The sequence below is a fragment of the Anser cygnoides genome, chromosome Z (genome assembly GCF_040182565.1).
Source record: "Anser cygnoides isolate HZ-2024a breed goose chromosome Z, Taihu_goose_T2T_genome, whole genome shotgun sequence".
Classification (NCBI taxonomy): domain Eukaryota; kingdom Metazoa; phylum Chordata; class Aves; order Anseriformes; family Anatidae; genus Anser; species Anser cygnoides.
In genome coordinates this window covers 2260001-2278812 of record NC_089912.1, presented here as the reverse complement: position 1 = coordinate 2278812, position 18812 = coordinate 2260001, and the positions used below count along the sequence as shown (strand labels likewise).

The 18812-nt window shown below is 38.1% G+C and overlaps 1 protein-coding gene across 9 annotated transcripts in view; it reads right to left on the bottom strand.

The window, feature by feature from the left end:
- Positions 1–18812, bottom strand: part of ARB2A (ARB2 cotranscriptional regulator A) — a 259415-nt gene that overhangs the window by 120945 nt on the left and 119658 nt on the right. For all 9 annotated transcript variants that reach the window (XM_066988632.1, XM_066988635.1, XM_066988637.1 and 6 more), the window contains one exon: positions 10433–10651. In XM_066988632.1, coding sequence (XP_066844733.1) covers positions 10433–10651 — 219 coding nt within the window. The remainder of the gene's footprint in view (positions 1–10432; positions 10652–18812) is intronic.

Sequence of the window (18812 nt, the reverse complement as noted above, 5' to 3'; positions counted from 1 at the left end):
CTCCCACGGTTAACAGTAGTTGAGCAGTGTTTCATAATCACCGTTTAATGCATTTTGATGCTTTGGTAGTTTAGCTCTGTTGGTGAAAATGTTTCTACACTGAAATATTTTAAATCTTAAATGTGGTTTGGTTATAAAACTGACATTAAACAGTAAGAATTGGTAGTTGCCAGGTACCAGATGTCTTGGAAATCCCCCAAATTGCGATCATATTTACAATGCCCAATACCCCGGTACGATGCCAGAATATCCAAAATTGCCTCTCCACTAAGCAGCATGGAATAGTTTTAGAGATGGTAACACAGATGTCTGCATATGCAAACTTCTTCCGACTAATAGTGCCCACAGACAACTGTCTGGATGGCAGTGTCCTAATTAGTAACACCTAAATCAGTAATACCTTATGAACATGGACATAGGTTTGAAGATGAAGAGAAACTGGGGGCCTGCCCATAGGTTTCAAGGCAACTTGCAATTAGTGCATTGGCCTAGAGCTGAGATACAGATTCAGGTCTCAGTTTGAAATTAACCAAAGTGTAGACCAAATCTTCTGAGTTCTAAGAAGTGGTTGTGCACACGCTTAATTAAACGGCTGTTCACTAATGCTTTAATAAAGTTGCAGCATTTTTAATTCTGCCATGTCTATCCCCTTCTAAACACACACTTGGCAAATAATCAATTTGAATGCCACAGAGTATTTTTTTTCTGTTCCCCAAACACAAAAACTGCTTTGTAGTTTAAAATAAAAGTTTGCAAATTCAATTTAAGAATGCAGACAAAACCCTTTTTGCCAAAGATATAGCAAAGGAGAGGGAGGAGGAAGGACATGGACAGTGCTTCAGTCCCTCCCATTATTCACAATTGAGCATGCTATTAACATCTGGGAAACATCTGTGAAAAAAGCCGTTCTCCTCTATTGCTCTACTGTCTTTCAGCAAATTTGAGGAGATGATCTGGCTTGTGGAGTTTCTTGATCTGTGAAGAAACCTTGAATGTTCTGCTCAACACGCCTGGATGAAAAATGCCAGAAAACACTGCTGCCTGTCTGGAGGGGCTTGTATTGCTCTGGGCGCATTTAAGCAGAAGTACTTGTGAAAGATCACATGGAATTAACCACCTTAATAGCTCAGTAGGCTTCCTGGTCTCAGCCACCTTGGCCTACTCTTTGTAAATGGATGACCAAGCAGCACCAGCCAGGGCTGCTCACAAGCACCGTGCCTGACCCTTCCAATCAACACAAAAAACAGTGAGATCCCTGGTGCCAGTGTCACCAAAGTGTAAAAACGCATGCTGCAGAAGCTCTCCAGACGCTGAACTTCATGCATATGGGACAGTGGCTTTGGAGGCACTTGATGCCGATGATTATCACTGAGGCCATGCACTTGTTTGCAACATTTCCATATCAAAGCTTCAACCCCCTGACTTTTCCATGCTCTTACAACTCCCTGTCAGAACTGAGGCAGCTGTCACCTTTTTTCAACTGCACTCTCTCTTTCCTTATCCTAGCAGACCTGAATTTTGCCTAGTCACTTTATCTTCAGGTAGGTATAGACATTATCTCAGAATGTTGTCAGGAGGCCATGCTTTGGTTATTCACCATAACAGTAACCCAATAATAACAGTATGTGTATTTCCACACCAGTGCCCGATGGGTGTCAGGATAAAACTCCATCAGAGTACCAGCCAAACTCTGCCAGCCTGCCACGGTAGTTCAAAACAGAAAGGGAAAGAAACGGTAAAGGAACGTAGTGAAGAAACACACAGCAGCAACAGAAAGATGTTTAGGACAAGCGGACCCCACAACCAAATCAGATTCTGTTATTTTGAGATCTGTGAGGGCAATAAGTCATTTGCCCACTTAACAGAAAGCAGTCAGGACTTTAAACAGCAAGCAAAGTATGAAAACTTGACATATCTCAACAAGGAGGATTTCATACATTGCCAAGGTCTTCACTGCTAAGAGATTTAAAAATAAGCAACAGCCATTAAACATAAGCCTACCCTTTTTTGGCAGCCAGTGCAAAGGACACATGATGAATAACATGATCCTGTCATCAAATGTGTTTGTTCATTTTTCACACAGCAGAAAAAACCTTGCAGGAAAAAGTGCGGTACCCAAAGGCTAAGAGAGGTGTACTGCAAGGTGGAATGCATAAGGGCGATGACTTACCAAGGAGTAAGAGCACAAACTTAACTGCAGAACCTACAAATCTTTCAAAACTACGTATGTAGTATGTCTAAGCTATACCAAATTTCTTAATTGCTAAGCTCACTAATTTCAACAGAATTCCTCAGGAAAACAGAGCCTAAAAGAAATAAATATCTGTCTTCTCCATGTCTACATGCAATTACGGCTTCTGTTTTACCAGGTTAAGAACAGTGTAGCTGTGACACAATTAAGTGTTAATGTCAATTGCCGACTTTTCTAGGATGGTCTGAACTTGCAAGATCCGTGAAATCAGATTATTCAGTTACACAGCAGGTGGAAAAGATAGAAGATGGGAATGAAAAACTATTCTGGAAGGAAACACTAGTTTCCAAAGAACAAACGTTGCACATGCTTATGCAGTATCAAGAACATTGTCTGAATTAACCACTTTTTAAATTTCTTCCTGTACTGTGACTGGATGTACTGATTAAAACTTTGCTTTTGATAAAAGGAAACTTTCCAGACAGATATCCTATGCTTGCCAGTGTTATTACAGAGACTGTGTCCTTCAGAGTCTGCAGGATGCTGAACGCGCAAGCACATGTTCAGGTCTGGTGCACGTTTATTTAGGTAATATTTGTGTGCATATACAGGGACAGAGGCTTGTGCGTGTGTTAGGGGGAAATGTCCCATGTAATCCATTCTGCACTAGGGGTATAATGACTGACTAAAATTTAGGTGATTATTTTTTTTTTTGGAGGTGCAGAAGCAATCAGGAGCCATATTTTGTTCAAGAACTATAAAATTGACACTTGGCTGGACACATGGCAAATGGATTCAGCACGCCGATAGTGAACTCAGGATCAGTGCTGCTTTATGATGTATCAACAGAACAGCAACTGGAGTTCCTTCTACATCCATGTGTGACCCCCATGTCAGAATGATAATTACTCACAGTTTACCTCTAACACAAGAAGCATACTTATGGTTGTCAAAAATTACTAATGAAGGGATGTCCTCCTCCCCCTGAAGAACCTGTTTAGTATACGTGCGATGTTTTTCTCACTCCACACTTTGCTAGAAATACCAAACTAGAAGCTCCAGAAGTGTTTTAGTTACTTAAAAGCCCAGAAGAACGATGGGCTCCTAAACATACCTAGCTCTCACCAACTCTACATGCAACTCAGTCTGGCTTACTTTATTCAGTTGTTTTACTCCAACCAGTGCCATCTATTGGGAAAACTAACTAAAATTCAAAAAATATTTGATTACAAAGAACATGTAACTCTTTGTGTATTGGCAAATCTAGTCTTGCAGTGACTAATTAAAAAATACAGAAAAAGAGACGGTTAAATTCCAAAGTACATAGCAGTGTGGCTGAGCAGCATGCAGCCAATTCAGGACAGAAAACCTGCTACTGACACCACCAACCACAAAAGACAAAATTCATTTTTGATCAATTCAGCATCCCCTTCTAGCCAGGAAGAAAAGGATAAAACAAGGATTCATCTGAGAGAGGAAAGGAAGATTTTTCAAAATTTAGATAGGTTTAGGGTTGTAAATACCGCAAAGCTGACTACCTTAGGAAATACATCTGTCTGGACACTTTGAAAACAAAGTTAACAAAGTTAAAATCCCGCAAGAAGTAGATTCACAAAAAGTAAGGACTTTATTTAGTAAAATCTTTCAGTCATAAGGATTCTGAGGTATAATGACTGAGAAGCAGATGATGGTAATTCATTGTTCTCTAATTGCCAGCCACCTATGTGGCTACTACAGGTTAGGAACCAACACTTTTTCTGGGCAGCTTTTTCCACATTCCTCCACACCACTGTTTGTTTCCTCCACTACTTCCAGCCCCTTTGGCAGCAGTCACTTCTGAGGCAGCCAAGCAGACTGCAGAGGAACTACTGGACTTACGTAAATTCCAAAAACTGCATTTTTTTTCCACGCTTTTTTTCCTGGATTTTTACTTTGATTTCTGTAACAAATGAGGCAGAAACAACATCCTCAAACATGCAGTATCCTGTGCCCCAGTCCCCTGCTTGCTAACATTCACTTCCTAGGACTCCACGGTTTTCCTTGTATGTCCTAACCAAAACCCATAAACCTTTTTAGAGGAGTGGGGTGAGGGAGGTCCTGTAGAAAACGGTTATTTTCAACACCTGTATCTATTTATCTCACAGAAATTATTTTTGTGATTTCTCACTATATGCAGGCTTTTATGGCTCACCAGTCCCCAAGGGAAAAAAACAGATAAAGAATCCTGAAATTTTGTGAAAATGTGTATGTTACCACTTGACCTCCCGCTAAAATTTTTCTACCAGTTTTCCCAAACACTCAAATCTAGTATCGAAACATGCAATGCGTACCGCATGTCAGAGGGTATTATCCTTGTTTTGGGTATCAGTTAAAGGATTTAATCTTTGATTCTGTTGGATAAATGATAAAGGATACTCGCAGAGAACAATCTGTACTGGCAGGAGGATGGACTAGATGACCTGCGAGGTCTTTTCACTCCTTAACTGCAATTGCTCTACAATCAAAGCCAGGCAGTATCTGAGAATAAGAAGTTTGAATGATTTTATTCACCTTTGCCTTCAACAAGTAGGTCTGCTTTCTGCTGAGCTAGTTTTCTTTACGATTAGCTCACTAACTGGCCAGGTTTACTAAGCCTGAATCCTGACTGAAAGGAAGGACGACTCGTCTGACCCGTACATGACGGTCTTTTTTAGAACAACAGGAGCGCTGCACAGCTCGTGGTGGGAGGAGAGATGCAAGCTGATTCTTTCTTCTGGAAACTCATACGGCTTGCCTCACATTTTAGGAGCCTGATCTAACAATACGCATTTTGTCGGCATCATGTAATGAATGTTTGAAAGACAAGAAAGCTAGACGGCCCCGATTTATTCCTTTTCTTTGATTAAACCATACTTGTGAGATGCAGAACAAAGAGAGGGTTTGGCAGAATGAAGAGCCAGTGGCGCTCTTGAAGAGATGCAAAATCTTCCTCCAGTGATTATCTGCTTTTTCTGATTTCTCGCTTGCTCAAGAAAAAAAAAAAAGACAAATATAACTTTTCTAAACTAGGAGATGCAAAACTTACTACAAGAAGCCTTTACAATACAGGGATTTTTAACAATACCTAATTTAATCACACAAGCTAAATAGCCTACTTATAAACTATTTAAAGTTCAAATTCTGTATAATTTCAGGAAATGTCTGTTTACTGTAGTATCTATAGAATGAAATACTATATATATTTTTCTCCTCTTATACAGAAATTGTTACTGAAGTTTCACGCTAACCTGACCCTTTAGGAATGACGCAGGGGCGTCATTCTACACCTAAGTGTAGTTGCTCGGTGCCATTTCAGATGGTTTTGAGTTCTCCACTTGGCCTCCAGCTGCTGGACCCGGGTGAAGCAGGTCTCCAGTAGGTCCTGCAGCACATCTGCCAGAGCTCTGCAGGTGCCACAAGTGCCCCATGACACCCAAAAGGTCAGCAGGCATTGATTTCCCAGCGCTTGGACGGCAGTCTCTTCGCTTTTAACTCTGAACATCTAGAGGTATGCGGGGCAAGGAACAATAAAGCCACAGTAATTTCCAAGCAGCTCTCATAAGCTTTCCATCACCAGGATAACTTTGCTGTTGCTTAGAAGTAAAAGAGATGTCACAGAAACAGAAGAAAGCAATGGGCTTTAAAAGTTAAATACGGGGAAACTAAAACCATGTGTTACTTCAGCTGTGTGGAGAAAGTAATGCCGAATGTTTTAAGAGGCAAAGAAAAAGATAAAAAGCGTTGCACTAGTGGAGGAGACTCCGGAGGCTGACATCCCGATTCCCAGTGCTGCCACCGACTTTTCCTGCGCTTGAGCGTTTCCCTAACCCATTGGGAACCGTCTGCCTCGTGCTTGTCATCTTGTCTCTTCTGGTGGAATAAAGGGCTTATTAGCCCGGGCTCAGCAGTTGCATGGGCTTTGGATGAAAGCAGGTGTGCGCCTTGCCAAGTCACAGGGTGGGCGCAGGGGGCCTGCACCTGCCCAGAGACATCCACGGGCCGGGGCTCACCGGGAGCGGGCTCCATCCACTGAACACGGGTGGAGATTACCCCGATACGTGTGTTTTCAGCAAAACAAATTAATCAGTTGCACGTGCTCTTTTTCTATTTCGTCTCGCACGGGGAAGGGGGTGGGAAATTATTTATGAAAAGTTGCATCCAAAATTAATTTAATTTCATTCATACGCCGGTAGTATAAATAGCGCTGTTATGGATTGTGCTATAGTGAAAATAAAATTTGCGGTAAGAATTATCTTCATTAAAGCAGCTAATCTAAGTGGGAAAAAAACAGACAAAATTCCTAGCACACAGGCCTCGGAAAGGCTTATCCCTTTTGCCCAGAAAACCTGACCCCATCAGTTGGTCTGATGAAAGATATTGCTTCTTCCCACTTCTTCCTTCGTCGCCTCTTTGATATCCTTTGACTATTGTGGCAACAACATTATTGCAAATTACTATTATTACAAAATTATGTGATTTATACTTTTTTCTTTAATAACATTTCAGAATTCATTCAGTATACTTGTTTAAGTGGTGAATGCTATTTAGAAGGGGATAAATACTGATTTACATTTCTAAGTGTCTTTTAACATAGAGAAGACACTGTCAATGTGAAAATCTGTGGGGAGTGGGAGATGGTTTGGAGGATGGAGGGAATAATGTCACATTTAAGCCTGTATGATCTGTTTCCATAGAAAAAGGTTAGAGATCAACAAATTCTCAGTTTAGTTCAGTAATAAATGAAGGTTGGCTAGGGTATTAAGTTTCTGGGGGAAGCATTAGCCAATATGTACAGCAGCAGCCTCTGGTGGTCTAAGAAAAAATGGTAGTATCTATAAGTAAGGATAGAAATATGTTTTTTAAAAGGATGTATGTACATATTTAGCTATTTGACTCAATTCTGCATTCAACACATTAAAAAACAGATGCTTTTAAAACGATCTGCTGGCAATATGCTTGTTAAAATCTGAACAGCAAGAGTATTAAAATTCATATGCATACATTAACATGTTATATAAAAGTAAAATGCTTTTGTCTAATCACTCTATAAAGTATTATAAGTCAATGCTGATTATCAAGAAGTTTTCTCCTTGGTTTGTGCTGCTAAAAAAGAAACCAAATTTGTAAGATTTTTACTGAATTGATGACATTTTCTGTCTTCACTTGTGAATTCACTTGGCAGATGTTTTCAAGAACAAAAAATTCTGTCTTATTACAAAACATATTAAGCAGGTTTTTCTGCCATAATGTTTGACATGATGTTTACTGCCCAGACCGAATCAGTCCCTTTAACAAGCTATAACATATGCCAGAAAGTACATTATTTCTTAGTTAAGAAAATGTACAGCATGAAACAATAAGTGCTTTGATCTTTCAAGCACTATGCTTAATGCACTACATACTTTGATAGTCATTTTTATTTATATTCGTTTTGTATAAAAATACAGTGCAAATCGAGATTTTGTATTTTAAGACTCTGCTTTTACATATTCTTGAATATCCCAGCCATTTGCATTTTTCTATGAAAAAAAATACTTATAGAAATTTACAATGGAAGAATTCCATTTTTGCACATTTTGGACAATCTAACTGCACAAATTGGACCATGATCCAGACAGCTCTAATTTCATCACGTGGCATTTCCTCATCAGACCACAACAGATCTTAGAGACCCTATGGGAACATAATATAAGGATATTTATTCCTATTGCCTAACAGTCTGAAACGATGTCCCCAGCACATTTGACACACACAAATCTTCCTTCAACGTTAGATGCAGTTGATGCCTTCGCTGTATCTCAATGAAGGTATTTACCACAGCCACTGAGAGGAAATTTTTGATCTTCGTACCCATTTGCCCTGCTTGGCAAAGGTAATCTGAGGCTTACTCTGTTTTATGTTTCTTTGTTTTCAAAATTCTTTGTTGATACTACTACCAGAACATATATCATCTTTAAATATTCCTGTGGATTGACAATATGATTTTTTCTTTTTCATTTTTTTTTTCAAGAGCACAGTGAGTCAAAAGTATTGCATACCATAGAGCAAGTAAAATCCTAACTAAATTGCTCTTTCTGGTTGCTCCAGAGACCATGCCCCTCACCAGCCCGTGGTTAAGGTGAGGCAGGCAGTGACCCCAGGGTGCAAGCAAAGGGTGCTCCCTGTAGCACACACAACCCAAGCAGGGGAGTCAAGAAATACATCACAAGCAAGGCATTGCACCATTTTGTCTGCACAATGCTATGCTTGGAGAGACTATCAACTGTGTCTTTGGTGAGAAAAACAGACCAGAGCACATTTTATTCACAGCTCCTCTTGCAACCACCTGTCTAAGTTTTTACAGACTTAGCAGTTCCACCCAACAGAGTAAATGGTACCCTATCAGCGGTCCAGTTCTGTTTCAGAAACCAATAGGCAAGCAAATTGCAGTAATTTATCCTGCCATACACCGAAGCAGGGATATTTTTCATTCTGTTTCAAAAAGTCTCTCTGTATTAGGGCTTATTAAAGAAAAGAAAAGCAAAAAATTCTTTCAGAATAAAACACCGATTGCATTAGAAAGCCCAATTTCATTTATTTCACCCAGGAAAGGAGACTCTTTCACTAAAACTTATACTACTTCTTTCCTAGGTTTGAAGAAAATTGAATAAAGGGAATGTCAACAGTCATATCTGAGGCACAGAGCCACGCAAAAAAAGAAAATGATATGGAGTCATGCATTTTATGTTTCGGGGGTCAAACCTCCCGAAGCCAAATTTCATGCCTCATCAAGCAAAAGAGACATGAGAAGGTGGAACTGCTAAAAAGGTATCAAAAAAAGGTTTACTCTCAACAAGAGGACACTGGACCAGCATGCTGATTAAATGTATTTCTGGACAATACAGCAATGTCCACCGGCTCCTGATGTACCTTGACACAAGCCTCCTTGCCCCTCTTAAGAAACAGGGTCTGACCGTCAGAAAGAATGGCTTATCCCACAAAAAGAAGCAGAAAGGAAAAAAAAAAACAACAACAAAACACAGTGCTGTGTTGGTGGCTTTGAATATATATATGCATCCTTTTGTTTCCCATACTCAGTAGTGAGATATTCCTCAAAAGCCACAGTAATATTTATGGTATTAGTGATTCTTACATCCAGGTTACAAAACCTTTTAACCAGACAGTACAGCTGCATTTCTCCTACAAACATTTTAATGTTAAACCACAATTAAAAGGAACAACTTAAAATTTAAGACGATTCTAACATCCCTTTTGCTGAATTTTTCTGTATTTCACACCAAAAAGGCACACATGTTTTTACTGATTTAAGTACACTGTGGCTTTTCTGCCATGTTTTACCACTGAATGAAAACGCTAACTTTCATAATAAAGGCTTTGGAAATTGCATGACTCAGTCTCGAATGTATAATGCATAGTATGTATATGAAGCAGAATGTGTCAAAGTGCAAATAATATTGTTTGTGCCCCCTGCAGAATTAGAAATCCTCGGGTAGCACTGTTATAACGATCCCATGCTGGTAGCATTACAAAGTGCAAAGGTTCACTGAGTAAGAAAAGAGCAGGGGACAGAGTTTCCTCATTACACCATTCTCGAACTATTCTAGCTTAAATATTTATTAAGATATTAATAACTCTCCTCCTTTATCTGCCTTCAGAAGTTCAGCTGAAATACAATGGATGGTTGCTCATATGAAAACAATACATTATAGGGTAAATCTGCTACCACACAAGATGAACACCGGTATTTTCCACAATACAGTATTAATTCAGCAGGTAATATGTTAAAAAACTATCAGGCAATAACTATTGCCTCCCCAGTATAAGACAATGTAATACAATAAACGGATGCATGACATGTGAAGCTAATGTGTTGCCTAAGCTGCATTAGAAAGTGTTTCTTGTGTACACCTCTATTTATAAAATCATTTTTACAAAGTCTTCCTTAAATCATTCCCTTTCTTGATAGCACCACTGAGTTCCTCTGGGGTTTATTTGAAGTTCCCCTTTGAAATTAGAAAGGACTGTTTTGTAACTCTTCTAAAACTTCACATTCAGCAAGTGACAAAAAATATCAATAGAATAAAGACACAGGAACTCTGTATGAACTCCTGAACGCAGTAATGTGTTTGTTTTTAAAAAAGCACATTATTTATTAGCTAATATGGACAGTAAACATATTGATACATCAGTAAAGAAGGACAAAAAAAAGTAAAAGAAACTTACTCTAATATACATCTGCATTGTTTCTTTTTCTTTTTGTGGATTTCGATACTTCTCATAGAAGTCACGTCGCTTCTTTGTTTCCTTCTGGATTTTATCTTTTCTTTCCCTCTTTTCTGCAGGTTCATCTGAGCTATCAGAAGACAGATGTACTTGGGCTTTTGTCTTCTCCACTTCAATATAGTTCTCATTGGGATTCAGTACTATTACTCCATAGCCTTCCTGGTTTAGAAGAGACAAAAAAAAAAAGAAAAGAAAGAAATATGAAAAGGGAGATTTAATACTTGAAAATGCTTTGCTTTTACTTTAATGCTCTTAAAAACTTATATATTTATTTCAGCAAGTTCACACAACATAATTTTTAGAATAGCATTTTAAGAATATTCTGTTTGTTTCATTTCTGTCATTAAAGGGATATTGATGTGTGAATATGTGTCTGTGCATGCACTTATGCATATACACATCCCTTAGCGTCAGAAAAGTTGCCTGTTTTACCTTTAAAATAATTTAATATGTTGTTTTATTCATAAGCACGGTATACGACTTTTTCAGAAAACAGTATTAGAACTAAAAGCAAAATATTATTTTAAGAACTCTACATAACGATGAATAAAAAGCTTTAAACCCAGCCAATAAAAACCTTTAGAATAGAAAGGATGGAGGGATTTCATATATGTATTAGAGAGAGCATGTGAAAATTATTCAGCGCGGTTTAAAATAGTAAAACCTTTTGTCTAGCTGACAAGCATACCATGCAGAAGCCAATAGCGGCAGTAACAATGAATCAATACCAAAACTGATTCAGTGGTATTGCTTACAAGTCAACTCTTTTACTGTGGGGATGACTTTTAAGCACATCTTTAAATCTGCTCTAAAACTTCATTGGGATTATGTCCCATATTCAACAAACCCAGAGAAAATTTGTGACCTGGAGGATGCTTTTGAGCATACCAGCTGCATTTTTGTGCCTCAGAAAATGAGCTGGTTGAAAAATACATGAATTTATGAATGAGAAATAAATCTTGAATAAATCAGCCAATCATTTTATTATGATTTTTAAATGATGGTAAATCATACAAGAATTGTAATATTTGTGAAAGATAATCGCAAATGCAGGGAGAAAAAGGGAAGCACGTGCATTTAACAGATGAGTCCTTAAAGTTACCATGGGTTCCCAATGAAAATCAAGCTGTCCTTTAAAAGTAAATTTTAATAAAGACTCACTTTTTGAGAATGTCTATACTAATTATCTGACTAAACAGCTTTATTCCAGCTTTTCGTTTAATGCTTAATTTTGCACTTAGGCTGGGCAGGAAGATCAAAGACGTCCACATACCTAGCTTCACCAGAATAAACCAAATCTACACCAACAAAAGGTACTTTATTTGGACTTCCTTTATTCTAATCTGTAGAGCTATTCAAAAATCTTGTAATGCATTGTGGTCACTGTCAGGTAGACAGATTGTCACTTGGTGATTTTCTACAGTTGGACACACTCGACTAGTTATCAAAATCACATTTGAAGGAAGTTCCTACCCCTCTTCCTTGTGCTGCACAACTTTTCACGCCCTTCTCAAATTTCTGCCATAGCTTCTCCTCCCACCAAAACTAAGCTAAAGGACACTGTTGCACTCTGCTAAACAGGGTGAAATAGAGGCATTCAGTACACTGTCTCTGGCGTAAGGAACGTGCTCAAAAAAGGTCACCGTAGGCCAAAGAGAAAATTGCCTCCTCACTAGATTCGGTACCATGAGTAAGTGGTCTCCTGTCATGTTTCTTCCCTGCCCTCTCCGCCGAGTGAATTGAACTTAGGTAAATATAAATAAATAAATAGCCAAATAAATAAATGGAGGGGGAGGAGGAGGGGCAGAGAGAGACGGGAAACAAAGGAAGGCCTGGTTTAAAAGCTACCCACGCCTCCGCCGCTCATATCAGCACACGATGCTGCCCTCACTCGCTGCTGGCGAGGCTGATACAATTCCTGCTCATGAAATCCAAAGCCCCGGACCCATTGCCAGGGAGAAATACCACTTCAGCAGGTATACGTGCTGCTAAACTGCACGGCTCAAGACGAAAATTATGAATTTCGAGCCCGCTGGCAGCAGAGCGAGGACCAAGTTTTCGCCACACCTGGCACGAAGCACTGTGGTGGTGGCCTCAGCCGCTGCTCCCTTTGTTGTTTGTCTTCTTGACCTGTTCATCCTGAGCAGAGACGTCCTGCCTATTGATTCTTTTTGCCTTCTATACAATGCCAAATGCAAAATTCATGTATTTATTATAGGTTTACGAGTGTTACAGGAATCTGAAGCTCTGTGTCCACTTTTCGCTGACCACAAAACAGACACATAAATCATCAAAGAAGTAGAATTTGTCTAAGTTATTGATTATGTAACTGAAAATTACATGACTCATTTGTCCAATTTTATAAGGACACAATGTCAATTTTTCACACAGACATCAACAGATGAAATATGATTCCATTTTTAAATTCACTATTTCATAAATCAATTAGAGGATTTTTATCAATTATATTTTAAGCAGCATAACGTGTTTCCCTCTATATTTTTTTTTTTCTGAGATAGCATGTCTTTTCTGTCAGTACGATTAAAGTAATTAAGTAATAACTGAGTTTTTTTTTTTTTCTTTTTTTTCGCAATTGTGGGAAAAACTATCATACCAATTCTTAAGAATTTCTCCTAGGAAAATAATCTCCTTTCAGATTGCTTTGCTTATGATGTATTTCCCTTTCCCTTGCCTTCTGCCTCCTAAATTACAAGACATTAACAATGGCACCCCAAAGATTTGATATCAACGTGTATAAAGATGACTGGTAAAACTGTGCCTGATTCCAAACTCTCTCGTTCAGCCTTACCCTAAACATTTTCTATTGACAATGAATACTTAACTTTAAATAACATCTGTGTAAACAATACGCCTTTTAAGTTCCATTAATTTCTTAAAAATGCACTCACACTGGCAGAGCTGAACCATTAAATTTCAGTATAATCAGAAAATAAAAAAAGATGGGCCTCTTCGCTGACTCAGAGGGGTAGAGTGAAGTGCAAGCCAATGCAAACCTGAACACACAAAACCATTAATATTTAAAAGCAGGCCCTAAGGAAACTCTAATAACAGGCATGATACACATTTGGCATGACTGTTTAGAAAAGACAAAACCACATTCATTAAAATCTTTAAATGAGTTCGCAAATATATACCTCACGATGTCATTAAGAATATGAATTTCTGTTATGATGAGCTTACAGCATTATTAAAATGTAGTGAGTATCGTCATTCAGGCAAGTTTTAAAACTTGGTTATGTTTTCAATGTAAGTAACAGCGAGTCATTTTTTCTGTTTCTAGTGCACACAGAAGGATAAACCACTGTGCAAAGTGCAGTTTTTTCACAGTAAAAAGTTAAACTTTCTAACAATAACAGAAAAACCTCCATAAATCTTTAGTTAATTAAAACAAGCTAAGCCCGTTGCTCTACCATGTATCTGAGAGAGTACAGATGCCACAGAGAAGTCAAAGTTTGCCTGCATCACCCATTAGTGTATCTGTGATGAGAAGTAATAATCAGGATAGACACTGATAAATACAAGTTGCAGCCTCTAACCTACTAGCTCAGGGGATACAATTACAGTTTCTCTTTCAGACTAGAGTACTCTATTAGCAGCTATTTCCTGGAATTCACTTCATGATAAGTCAGCAGTAAAACATCTTTAACAACTACTATCAACCTCCAAGTAACTACTTCTGGAGGTAGGGGACTGTGTCCAAGCTCTGCTTTCAGGTTAGTAAATACAAATGTACAAATGTACATAATTGTTGTCTGTCTTATGACTGAACCAGCAACGTATGATGTAAAAAAAAAGAAAAAGAACCCCAAAATATTCAAAATATTTGAGGTAAATTCTAAATCTTTTGAAATCTCTTCTGCCTGGCCAAATGAATAATGAGCTGAAAGCATTCGGCTCTGCATATTAACCCACCAGGATGGGATACCATATGTGACCAGAGAGGTCAGGGCTGGAGAGGAATCTTTTGACCTGTGTAACTATCTTTTTGGACTGCAAGCGGGGGTCTGAAAGAGATCATTTTCTTAAGCCTTATCAACCTGATTTTTCAAGTTCAGATTTCTGTGTAGATTGTTTGCAACAAGCTCAGAGCTAATTCCCAAGGGAAATGTAACTCCAAGTGCTCGGCTCTTAAACCTTCCCGTGGTTAAAATGGACATAGCAGCGTCCATTCATCTTTCTGAAAGATGTATGTTCTGTTTATTTCCCATCTTTTTTCACGGGAAGGGTACATATATGTCACTGTTGCGACATCGTAGGTGCAACAGTGGGATGAGGTCATGACAACCAATCCGAAGTCACTAGTGAAGCGTTAAAGTAAACATAGCTGTTGGAGATGCAGCTCAGCTTGAAAAATGCCCCCTCCATTATTTGAGCAATTTTCTCAAGACGTGACCTGAGACTGAAACGCCTGAAATGTCAGTTGACTCCGCTTTCTGTTTCCACCCAATGTACATTTTGGCAACTGCACCCTGCCAGTACTTTGCAATATTTTCACCCCAGCTACACCTCGGTGCTCGGCACGCTGAATTCCAGCGCTGTGTCCAAGTGTGTAAAAATGCCGTGTTACTGCCAAACACACATTGTCCCACTAAGTTCCCAACTTAAAATAGCTCATCAAGTTAGGCAGGAAAAGAAAACATGCCACAAAAAGTTTTTAGAGGACCACCTGTTGTCTATTATTTTTACATAGCACTTACTCATAAATCATAACACAGGGTAATTAATCAAGCTGTCAAAGAGAAGGTCAAAGGTTATGTGGGGGAGTCAGAAGGTCATGCATGGGCTGATAGAGGTCAGGGTCACACCGCATTCCTCATTATCAAGTTGGGATGAGAGACGGCCCAAGCAAACAAAAGTGAAAGCAGATGGAGAAGTGAGTGGAGAAAAAAAAAAAAAAAAAAAAAGAAGAAAACTTCACAAACAAAAAAAGTGAAAGAAGAATGTCAGTTGCCTTCAAACAAGGAGGAGAATAGAGCAGACATACATTGAGATGTTCTCAAAAGGTCTCACACAATACAATGAAACTACAGTTTGATTATTCAAATACATTTAATATAACTTTCCATCTGATCTTTTTGCAAATAGTAAGCAACGCTACAAACCAGGCGCAGTAGTTTGGTTCCATTTCACATCTGAAGTCAATACTTTCGAGGTGAATTAGACAAAAGGACCCTATTGCTGTGATGAATTCTGATGGATATATAAAAGTGCTTCTAAATGCTAAAGTTTATTCCTGTTTATGGCTACAACCAATGGAGGTTCAATAAAAACTTATAAGCTGTTTGAATGATGTATTAAGAACTATACTTTCATATACACAAATACTCAAAAACACAAAGCATCATAAAAGTCCCTCTGGATGACACAACCGTTATAAAATATTCTATCATTACACTGACCTGAATTAGATGCAGAATACTGTGCAAAATTAGCTGTCACCCTTTCCTCAAAATCTTTGTTAATCTCATTTTGAATGTTTGCAGCTTTATCAACACATGCATCAATGTCAGCTCCTTGGTTACTGAACCGCTGTACTTGGAAGAAGATATAATTAAAATGTTTTGGCACAGAAAAGGTGAAATTGTATCTTCCCCTGTTCCCTGAGGAGTCTGTAAAACATGTAGGATATATTGACAAACACACACCCTTGTCTAGAGCCCTGACATCCCAGGTCACCCAACTGCTATTTATTTCAAAACATTCACTTTACACTTACCCAAACTGTCACCTGCTGTGTTACTAACTTTTAATGGATATTAGAGCTATAAAAACAATAAACTCTTCATTTCCTTTCTGTTACTGCCTTCTAATTCCTCACTGCATTTGGTCTGCATGCGGAACTGTATTCATCTCATTTCACCATATATAGGAACTTTGTGCTGGAAAATACAAAACAGGCCATTAAGTGTGTTTTCCTTCGCTATTTATTAATTTGGTGCTAGTGCAGCTATCCTAAACAAACCAATGTTCTAGGCTAAACAAACAACAACAACAACAACAAAAAAAAAACCACAAAACACCACCACAAAACAGATAAGCTGTTACTACATTTTGAGTTTACTGTTGAAAAGTTTTGAAAAGAACTAGTGTTTTATGTCTATCTACAATTAGCAACCTAGATACGTCTATGTTAAGATCTGCAGTCATGTTTCACGGTGTTTGTTCCAAAGGCCAAAACTAAGAAAACACATCCGTGTATTACAAACATTTTGCTCCCTCAGTACTGTATCCTTGATAGGGAACTTCTGTGCCTTTGTAAGCACCAACTTCATTGCAATTTTCAGCAGAAGATTGTTTCTCATCATAAGTGAAATACAAGAAACCTAAAAAATGCTGTCGCATTAACTTAATTCTGTGAATTAATAGAAAAGAATTAGGTTCACATTCAAAGGCTTCTTCAAACATTCTTTAACAAGCCTCAGCCACAACACCTGTCCCTAACGTGAGAATCAGGCTATCCAGAGAAATCACGAGAGGCTGAATGGAAGCGAATTCACCCCAACCACCCAGGCGGAGTAGGACTGCAAAAAATCCTCCCATAATAACTGCCCAGGCTGCAATAACAGTCTCTGCTCTTCTTCACTAACTGTGCCCAGCTTTGGGGACCATACAAGCCATGAAAGAATGAATTCACCAGTTACCCCCAAGGCCTGGCATCTTTAAATGATACCTATTGGACCCCTTTCTGTAATTAGTGCCTGCATTCTCCTTTCTCATAAAACTATTGTACTTCCTTTCCCTCCAAAAATCGCAGGAGCTTCAGCGTGGTACCAGATATCATATGGGAAACTCTTGCTTTTTTTACTTTTTTACTAAGATTTTGATTAAAAGGTCATTCAGGTTTACACAGAACTTTACTTTTTAATGAAACATACCAGAAACACAATTGTTATCAAACACTTCATAAAACCCACAGAAGTAATACTTAATTATTCATTCTAATTTACAGATAGGCAAACCAAGGAGAATAAAAGTTACTCTCTGAAACTCTTGCTCAAATGAGGTGCAGAGATGAAGCTGGACTGCAGGATTTTTTAATGTTTCTACAGTGTTTCTCAGCATCCCATTAGCTGACAGCAAAAGTTCTCAGCTGCAAATTCATTTTCCAATCCACTTTGCCTCCTCCCTGAAAATGTCACAGTATGTCTTAATTATTCTCTTTTGTATTTCATAATGAATATAACTCCAAATAGGTTTTAAGTTTGCATTTTTATGTAGCACAACATGAAAAAATAATTTTATTCTAAAATATATGTAATTTCTCTCTCTTTTCCAATTGTGCAAAATATTTTTGTAAACATTCTCATTCTGTGAGCTGTTCTGCAGACATTTCAATGAGCTCAGAGGTTTGTCTAGATTTGTAACATCTTTAGCTTGCACAAAGGCAATTCAAGTAGTCAAGGTCTTCTACTTTACCTTTCACCTGCAAGAAATTATACATATGAAACCACTACTGCAAAAAAAAGATTAAATATAAATCTCTTTGAAGGTCTGTACTTCAGCTTTTTGTTCTGTACTGCAGAGGGAAAAAGCATCACCCAGTAAGTGTTTTCTGTAAAATCTTGAAGTTATCCAAGTCTCGCAAGGCACCACCCATTAAGTGCTGAGGATTGTTTGTGACCACAGTCTAAAAATCTTCTATCTGAATGACAGAAAATTCAGCTGGTTTTAGTATGTGCATGCATTCAGCCTATGCCCTGAGAAAATAACCACTTGTAATCTAAAACTGAAGATTCTGGTTTGCACCTATCTTCAACAAACAGGTGCAATTCAGTACATTGATGCTCCTTCCTTCCCACACTGACCTATGTCAGAAGACCTTCTTATACTTCTTCTGCTAAATAATTTAATTACTTATGAGTTATGGTTTCTTTGTAACCTTTTAAATGACTAACTCATTAAAATGCAAAAATATGCAAAACATGATGTCACTGGGTCAAACAGCTGTGTTGGTAAAATTATGGCTATGCAAGTCCCTAAGAACATGAAAATATTAATAATTTATATTGCTCATTATATGGCAAAAAACTCTTTAAACAGATTTAGAGACAGATTAATTTTATAATCACAAAACGCTACACTACCTCACGGTAACAAATCTTTTTACCATCTGTGACCCTATTGTATATACAAAATATAGCTTAAGAATCTTTTTGTTAATATGTTTTAAATTACAAATATTGATGAAAAATGCCTTGTGAAATTCTCATACAGATGTACAGAATTGTGGTTTTAAAAAATTTCCCTCTTTGTTATGGATTTTATGATCCCTTAAGTTTTCCTAAATAGACAGCACATA